The sequence below is a fragment of the Rhea americana genome, unplaced genomic scaffold (assembly GCF_003343005.1).
Source record: "Rhea americana isolate MKP2758 unplaced genomic scaffold, rheAme1 scaffold_81, whole genome shotgun sequence".
Classification (NCBI taxonomy): domain Eukaryota; kingdom Metazoa; phylum Chordata; class Aves; order Rheiformes; family Rheidae; genus Rhea; species Rhea americana.
The window spans coordinates 2123417-2132349 of record NW_028186990.1 but is presented as its reverse complement, the minus strand read 5'-3'; the positions used below and the strand labels follow the sequence as shown (position 1 = coordinate 2132349).

Genomic DNA, 8933 nt, shown 5'->3' with positions numbered 1-8933 from the left:
CTTTCCTTTCCCCTGTCTTCTCTTTCCTTTCCCCTGTCTTCTCTTTCCTTTCCCCTGTCTTCTCTTTCCTTTCCCCTGTCTTCTCTTTCCTTTCCTCTAATCTTTGACTTTTAGAGATCACAACCTAGTGAACTGAAATTATTCACTTTCAATGTTTTTTTTAACTGATGAGTTTGCTGTAGTATATAGCCTTATACGTTTCCTTCCCTGTTTAGGCTCGTTTCCACGGTGGTTTCCCCCCTACTCCATTGTTCTTCTCCCTGCCCCTGTAGAACTAGGTACTGAGGCACCCTGTTTTACACCTGAATCATAACCTCCTGATGTGGTGGGATGCTGTGGAGCAGTGATGCAGGAGGGAAGCTGGGGTGACAATGAACAGCAGGTTGGGCACACGTTTGTGATGTAAATGGCATTAAGAAAAGCAAGCACCATTGTAGATTGTCTATGGAGAGCAGACAGTAGCAGCAGAGTAGGAAGACAGTAGGACATCTGGCTCCAAATATATTGCAGCCATTACTGGATATTGCAAGAGTGTAAAGACACTGGGAACTGGGAGGAGAATAACGCATGTGGCTGGAGGACAGCTGCTAGCTGTAAGCACTATTGCTCTAAGAAAGGCAGCATAAGCCAGTGAAGGATATTTTGGAAGGCACAGTACAAGTCTGAGAAGGAAGCCTACACTAGCAGCAACGGAATGAAGCTAAGTTGTAGAAAATCAAGCTGCAAATTATGAAAGTCATCATTTGGTTTCCTAGCATATAAAGTCTGACGGCTGGAGCCCACAGAGATACTCAAGTTCTTGACTTTTGCTTGGGCACTTGATTCGGCACTCAGTATCAGTAGGTGCTTTAGGCGATGAAATGCCTGTGTGGATCTGACTTAGAGCTTCAGATGGGAGGGACATGCATGAAAGGGGGAGAAGGAGCACAAATCCTTCCTATCTCTAACTGCTCAAGTAATTCAGCATCTGACCCTTGATGGGAACTGATAATTAGTGCCCTGGGCAGGCAGATAGAGATCTAGCCATACTGCACCTCTCTGCTCTCTCACAGAGGTGATGCTTCCACCAGGCTGCCCATGGTGGGCTCCCTCTGGCTCCAGAGCAATCTGTTGGAGCTGTTGCATGAGCCGTTCCCCAGCATGCTAGCTGGCTGTGCGCGGGTTGCTGGAAGCCACCACATCCTTTCAGTCTTGGAAGGAGTGTTGTCAGCAAGCAGCATTTAAAGCTAGGTAGGTGACAAGAGATTCAGCTTAGTTAATTAAATTGAAATTGAAAGAGAAAACAGAAGTGCATCTTTATATGCCAAAGGGAGAGGGAGGCAGCTGGTCTGCCCTTTTCATTGATTGATCTTTAGCAGCAGTTATATGAGTGACAGGAGACTCTGCGCTGAAAGAAAGGGGCTTTGTAGAGAGTGCTCTGCTTTCTCTCGAGATGATCTTTTTGGAGAATGTAATGGCAATTTTTCCCCATCAAAATTGAGTGCTCTTAACAGCAGCTTCTGTGTTTCCTCTCTGAGCTATAGCAATTTTTGTTTCTCTGGAGTATTTCCTGCCCAAGTGAATGTTAGGCTGGGCCCTTTTCCTTCGAGGGCCCTCCCGAGGTGACTTACGCTCCTCTGTGCTAGTGATGGCAGCCTGTCTGGGCCTGGGGATAGGACCTGGGTTTTATATGTTTATCTTGGGTCCTGGCTGCATTTCATGGGGGAGTTCACTTGGAGGGAGATGCCATTTTTGGTCTAATATGGCCAAACAGCTATTTTTTCTGGGCCTGTCTGAGGTTCAAATCAAGGTTAGGTGATAGCTGTTGTTCTTAAACCTTGTTAGGATTTAAATTCTGTAAATTAAACTCGTGAATTAAAATATCTCTTTAATCCTCTTCAGGTTTTGTTTTTCTGGCCTTCCTTGAGACTCTTCCCTGCTGGCATGGCTACTCTGCCCTCCCTCCCATGGCATGGTGCTTTCAGGATTAACTGGATGGAGTAGAAGAGGCTCCTCCAGATGCAGGTTGTCTTGTGCTTACACTTTGGTGATCACACCAAGTTGTTAACATTAGTGTGGTTGCTTTTGAAGGACCCACTGTCTTCCCTGGATCCTGCCTGCTCCTCCTTAGTAGCCTTGAAAACAGCAGCAAAGTCCTCAGTTAAAGTGTATGGGAATACTTTTACTTTCCCTCTGGCAGAGTTCACTTTTGGGTCCCTGGTAAAACTCCTGGACTTCAACAGGCAGCTTGATACTCTTGCTGAATCTAGCAGCTAACATAAGAACTAAATTCTTTCTTTTTCTAACGTGATCAGTTCACCTGTACCACTTAGCTGCCTTATCCTTCCCTACAGCTGTTTCTGGACTGGACTTTTAAGTACTGAAGATGGAAAACATCAATTTGTGTCCGCTCCCTAAGTGTGCTCAAGCCTTGGGGTGTATGCATGTCTGAGTTTCAGCAGCTTTCTAGTAGGGTGGCTTCCTTCCTATCCCTTCTCCTTCTTGCCCCTGCCTGTTCATCCAGAGCAGTGCAGTGTGCACTGTGAAATGCAAGGCAGTGCTTTGTGTATCCCTTGAGAACAGCTGCCTCCTTGTGACTGTCAAAGTCCTCACCTTTGTAGTAGTGAGCAGATATGAGTACTTAGGGATGTGCAAGTGCTGCTGTGAAGGAGACTGCTTACCCTTTGAAAATATGACTAATAGTTGCAATTTAGAGAGAACGGGAGGAAGGGTAGCAGTGTGCAAAGGGAAGGTGGCCGAAGTGGAAGTGAAGGAGGAGATGGTGCTGGTACACTTGAAAGGAAGGCAGAAGCAATGTTTGATGATACCAAGAGCCATCAAATGGGATATTTTGTATTGACTGGACTTAAGAGAGGCAGTGATGGCCTCTGAAGTGGGTTGCAGACTCTATTTTGGCTGAGTACCTCTGGGTACCTGTTACCAGAGGTCCTAGAAAAAGTATTTATTGTGACCAGTGGGAGATGAAAGCTCCCTGAGACATGGGCAGGAGTGCCATGAAAGTCCAGGAGGGTGGGGGGGGGAGATGATGAGGCTTGGGATGAGCTATGAAAAATCATGCTGGAGAAGGAAATGTTTTGGGGACTCTGAGAAGAATTGCTTCAAATATGGGGGAAATGTGAGGGCTTTCCTTTGTCATGTGTCTACTTCCCTGTTAGCCTCTGTGAGAGAGGCTGTGGTGATCTCCTGTTCCACACGATCTCCTTGTGACCTGCTGTAGTTGCGTCCGCCAGCAAGGAACTGCAGGGGAGAGCTACTGAGTGTGTGGCTCAGGGCAGGAGGAGAAACCTTTCTGCATGGACGGAAGGATCATTCCCCTCAGCTCATCCTTTACCCTACCCACAAACAACACCTGAGATCAAAGCTGCTAGAATCTCGTCCTAGCAGATTACAAGGAAAATCCGGGAGTGAAAATTCAGCCTGTGGTCTTTAAGACCCTAAAGAGTGTCTTATGCTGAGTAATTTCTGTATATCCTTATGTAGATACCTGTGTGTATTCGCTGGCCACATTTGCCGAAAGTAATGTCTTAGCACAAAGGCAAGAAGCRGCCTGAGGGGAAAACATGGGCATTGCGAGGCCTTTCTAAAAGACTGATTTGCAGTCTTTCGGTTGAGCTGTGCCCTGCAAGCAAGAAGCAGCAGCCATGCTCGCAGGGACTGCCACTGCAGTGTTCCAGTGGAGAGGGATGCTGGGCTGCAGGAAGGATCAGGAGTTTCCCTTTGAGCTATTTAGTGCTTAATTGAACAATTACCAGGTATAAATGCAAAGGACATTTGGAAACGCATTATATGGCTTCCAGTTAATAACCAGCAAACAGATGAGACAGTAACTGTTAGCGAAACCCACACAGGCTTTTTTGTCTCCCTGAGATAAAAGACACTTACTGTTCACTGTCTCCAAAGCCATGGGCTGGTTTTGTCACTTGTGTGCGAGCCTGGTGACAGAAACAGTGGGAGACTGACACGTTTGCTTTAGAATACAGGCTTTGCCTCCAAGCTTCAACAGGGAGTCTGCTTTAATTCTCCCATTTGTGCCTCGTGATCCTTCAGATGGCTTCCTCTGCCGTTCCYCTGCCCAGTAGCACCTGGTGATTCCCATCCAAAGCTCACAAACAAATATGTGAACTTGTTCTTCCTTCTTTTCCCCTAGCCTTTCTGCTCTTGCTAATAGGTCTTTGTCCTGTGAGCATCCTCTTTCTCTGTCCTCTTTCAGCAGGCCTGTCAGGCCAGTCATATCCTTTTTCCTGGTAGCATTCCTGTATTGATAGCTACARCTTTAACAATTATTTTATTTCTCCATTTCAGAAAGCAAGCTTCAGGTTTCTATCARAGAGAGCTCTGTGGAGATCACTGGCAGTGCTGATGCAACTATTGAATGCAGAATCTTGTTTGCCCAGAAAACTGCTCAGTTGGCCATTACCTGGTACTTCCTACCGCCTCCTCCAGCAGATGCAATCCCRCTGCAAATTGTAAGGGCCAACTACAGCAATGTGCTGGAATACGGGGCTGAGTTCAGCTCTCTGACACAGAGGACCAGGTTCCAGAGCCAGAGGGTCTCCAGTGATGCCTTCTGGCTGCAGATCTTGTCTACCAACCATGGAGACCAGGGCAGCTATTATTGTGTGGTAGAGGAGTGGCTCTGGCTGGCAGACGGCTGGTACAAACTTGGAGAGGGGAAATCAGGAAGGACTACATTGGAATTTAAGCTCTCAGGTAAACAGGTGGTTCKCTCTTGTATAGGTGCCACAGCAGGAGATTGAATCTATTTACTATGGGGACCCTGCTTGGCCTCTTCTTCTAAGCTGATRGGCCTTTAGAAAAGCAGATGCTCCTGTGTGGATCTGAGATGTAAGGATTTTTTTGACTCATGGCATTGCTTCATGGAGACAGGAGGTGCAAGTACCCCTCAAAGGGAAATAAGGTATTAGGAGGATTTACCATATCCTCCTGAACCAATCAAGCTGGTATTTTTGCCTCCAGCAGCAGGAGATGTTTAATGCTTCATAACAAAGTGAACTGTGGCTTTTTCTCTCAAGCACATAGCGTGCTTGATCGCTTGTGCAGTGCAGTGAATAGAGAAACCCTTTCCTGACACTTCTGAGCATTCTGAAGCAAGATATTAAGTTATTTGTCCTAGTGCATCTAGCCATTGAGGAAAAGGCTGAATGCTCAGCTGCTTTCATCTTGTATGCTACACTGCTAGGGTGCATGGTGAGTCTCCTTGGCTCAGTACTTCCAGGCTGCCACACTCTCAGCTTGACTTGACATATAGGTGGCAGCCCTAAATAAACTGAATCAGAGAGTTCCTAAATAGCTTTTGGTCCAAGGGATGCCTTGTTGCTTTTTTGGAGGGGGAGGGAAACAAGCATTACAACAGAAGGTGGTGAACAAGGGACAGAGATAATGTGATAAAGGCCTCAGGGAAGGAAGGGACCTCCATATCAGGCTGTGGGTTCAGGAGGGAGCATTTCTGTAGCAGTGCAACACAGTGACAGTTCTTTCTGCTTTCCTCCCTTCCCAGAGAGTGAACTGGACGTGGAAAAGACCAACTGCAGCATCTTGGTGAGGGAGGGCACCGAGGTGGTACTGGGCTGCATGTTGCGGGGGATGCGCTCGCCCATCTCCCGTGTCTCTGCCATCTGGTTCCATGAGGAGGATCGCTCTGGTGTGAGGCCCTTGCTGTACCTCCACCGCGATGGCATGGTGCAGTACGTTCAGGAGAATCTTGCAAGCAGGCTGCACCTTCGCCGCCCCRCTGCTGGTGACTTCAGCCTGACACTGCAAAGCGTGGAGGAGGGTGACACTGGGGTGTATTACTGCCAGGTGCAGGAGTGGCAGCAGGATGGCAAGGGAGAGACCTGGGCTCTGCAAGCATCTGCACTCTCAGGGTACACAAGGCTCACTACGCTCCCGCCAGGTAATGCCTTGCCATGCTGTGTATGAGGACATCCCTTGACTGTAGCGGTGCATGTTGGTGGGATAACAGTTGTACTCTGCTGGCGGTGCTGACTATAATAGTAAGGGTGCAGCTGAGCCAGGGTCAGGGGGCACTTGCTAAGCAAGGCAAAAACCAAGCACATGGTACTGTGAACACAGGAGGTGGCTGTTGGATGAGGCATCGAGAGTGTTAGCTGAGCAAGCCACACATGCAGGCCAGAGGAGGCCATTGACTTCAATGGGAGCACTCTTATGTCTGCAGCACATTGCTGAATTGAGTGCTCTTGGAGTGATCAGGCATGCAAAATTGCTCTCAGCTGTGCCACTTGGGCCAGAATACTAGCTGTTTTGGGGGGGAAATGCTGGGTGTGTTTTTTCTGGCCTGTCTGTCTCTAATGAGGTCTCTAAGAACAGCCTTTGTCCTCCTGGGGTGAGTTGGGTTGTGTGCCAGGCCACAAAAATAGAGATGGGTTCTGTATACAAAGGTTTAAATATGTAAAAACAAAAATCTCAGCCGGACATGCACAGTGTTTCTAGGGAGRTAACTGACAGGCAAGAAATACTCTTTTGCTGATTATTTGGGGAAATAGGAGGCTTGGATGACCCATATAGCGAAAAATTATGAACTGCGAAAAAACCCACATTGCACCTAGCTGAGGTGAAAGTGCTGTTCCTCTCATGCTGTAGCACAGGAGCTGCCATATGTGAAGTCAGCCTGAGTGCCTCCATGTCATTATACAACAGCTATGGCACCAGCCAGTGCTCAAGGGACTCTGCAGTGTCCTCCTGCGGGATGGCTCTTGGTATGGGTGTGCATGGAGTCATGCACAGCRTATGACTGCACTTACAGTGTATCCAGATTAGCCCTGCCCTAAAATGAAGGGTTCACTGTACTTCATCCCTGTGCTGCTATGTTCATCTTGTCCATCATGGCTCCTTGGAGCACTCCAATTTCTTCTTCATCAGATTCCTCTGTCTCTTGTTAACCATTACTGGCTGAAATAACTGTTGCTAAAATTGCTCAGTAACTGCTAGAAAAATCTCCTCACATTTTTTTTTTATGTGTGTTTTTGCCAAATGGTTTTCACAGCTTTCCCAGACCCAAGAGATCAGCTGTTTTGTTTTTCTTGCTGTTTTTTGTTTCTCTAGCTCACAGACTTCAGTGTTTTGCAGAGGAATTTGTCCTGGGGGGACACAGCTAAGCTTATACCTGTAACCAGGATGCTAATCCTTGATGCTGCTGTTAAGACACTTCCCTAGTACTTTTCCTAGTACAGAGGCATTTGTTTAATTGAGAGTTCTGCATGTTTTCCTATGGGAGAATAAGCATTGCTTCCATTTTCATGGACAGGATCCTTTGGGGTTGGGGTTGTGCATCACGTGAGGAGACTTTAATGACCAGTAATAATGGGTGATTGAGAGGAGCCCGGGACAAACACGGGGACTCTAAATGAGGGCTCTTCAGCCAACAGCCAGCTGACCAAATCCAGTCTTTTGGACTAGCCAAATCATCAGTCCAGGCTGCCTCTACCGCAGCCAGGTTGCTGTATTGCAGGAGGTCTCTGAGAGAGGGATGGGGCCAGCTGCTGCCTAAAGTTCAGCACAGCTGAAATGGGACAGTGGTACAACAGGAGCAGGAAGAGGCAGGGGGACAGATCTCTTTGGTCTTGTTTCCTTTGCTTTCTTCTGGCCCCTCCTTGCTCTGGTAGAGCCTCTGACAACAACCTGCTAGCTCACCCCACCATAGCTGGTTCAGGCAGGGTGCAAGGCATGAAGGGAACGTGGCTTTTCCTTATTGTGGCTGGTCTGGAACAAATTGGCTGAGGAGCTGTACTGTCTCTATTGGGATGCTTCAACTGAGGGTGAACTGCAGGCCCCATCTGACCTCTCAAAACAAGATGTTGAGGCAAATTACCTTGTTTCTCTGTTTTCCTCAGGTGGCCTTAAAAGTGGTGTCTGAATTGTTCAAAATTGGTGATATTTAAGAATGAGGAACAAATTATAAGAATCTATCCTACAGAAAGAGAAGGAGATTAAAAGCCAAATCAGCTTGAGCTTCACTTGCACCCCCCCCCTTTTTTTTYCCTCTCTTTCTACAGAGTCAACTGTTTTGTCCAGGATCTGCTCATCTCCACCACTGCTGAACTTCATCCTATACCTACCTCTGGTTCTCATCCTTCTCCTGGCCATTGCTGGCTTCTACTGGTACCTCAAATCCAGGAATGTCAGAAAAGATAATATCAAGGATGACCAGCAGGTAGAATTGCAAAGGACTGAAGATGTCAAGCAAACTTAGCTGATCTATACTGAAAAACGTAACTTTAAGGAGTGGAGTTAGACTGTCTGAAGGGGAATGAATGCTTGCAGTGGGGCTTTGTATTGTTTTTCAGTAGCTCTTGCAATTAATCCTTGAAACTGCACATTTACTCTGTGGAATAAAGCAGTCCAAAATTACTTAGCAAACAGGATCTTTGTAATGAGTGTTTTTATCTCTTAGGTTAGACACCCACCCATCTGACACCGTGCGCATTGAGATCCTTGCAATATGGTTATACACATCTCCCCCCAGCTCCAGTGTAAAAGGAAATGTTGTTTTCTTACAGGTATAAAAGAATAACAGCTTCCTTAGAGCTGGGGCACGAAAGTATCAAATTGCTGCTTGTTTTGGGAGACTTGACAAAGTAGTAGCCACTGGCAGACTAAAAATCAGTGGCAGAAGTTGACATGAAATTGACTGTTGCTGTCCTGCTTAAGGCATTGCACTTGCCTTTGTGCATCCCTTGTTGCTGTCAGTGAGGCTCCCAGACCATAGAATGGTAGGGTTGGAAGGGACCTCTGGAGATCATCTAGTCCAGCCCCAGCATAGCCCCGTACGGGGATTGAACCCACAAACTTGGCATTAGCAGCACCATGCTCTAACCAACTGAACTAAACCTGCCCCCAATCCTGTTCTCTTCTAGTTCTAGAAGAGCCAAAGAGTGTCTTCTCCAAAAGAGAGT

General features: G+C 47.1%; 1 protein-coding gene across 1 annotated transcript in view; it reads left to right on the top strand.

Annotated features, from left to right (window-relative positions):
- Window positions 1-8388, top strand: part of CD101 (CD101 molecule) — a 24804-nt gene extending 16416 nt beyond the window's left edge. The window contains exons 8-10 of the mRNA XM_085323062.1: window positions 4303-4710; window positions 5519-5914; window positions 8034-8388. Of these exons, the coding sequence (XP_085179188.1) occupies window positions 4303-4710; window positions 5519-5914; window positions 8034-8230 (1001 nt within the window). The 3' untranslated portion in view covers window positions 8231-8388. The remainder of the gene's footprint in view (window positions 1-4302; window positions 4711-5518; window positions 5915-8033) is intronic.
- Window positions 8389-8933: the final 545 nt, after the last annotated feature.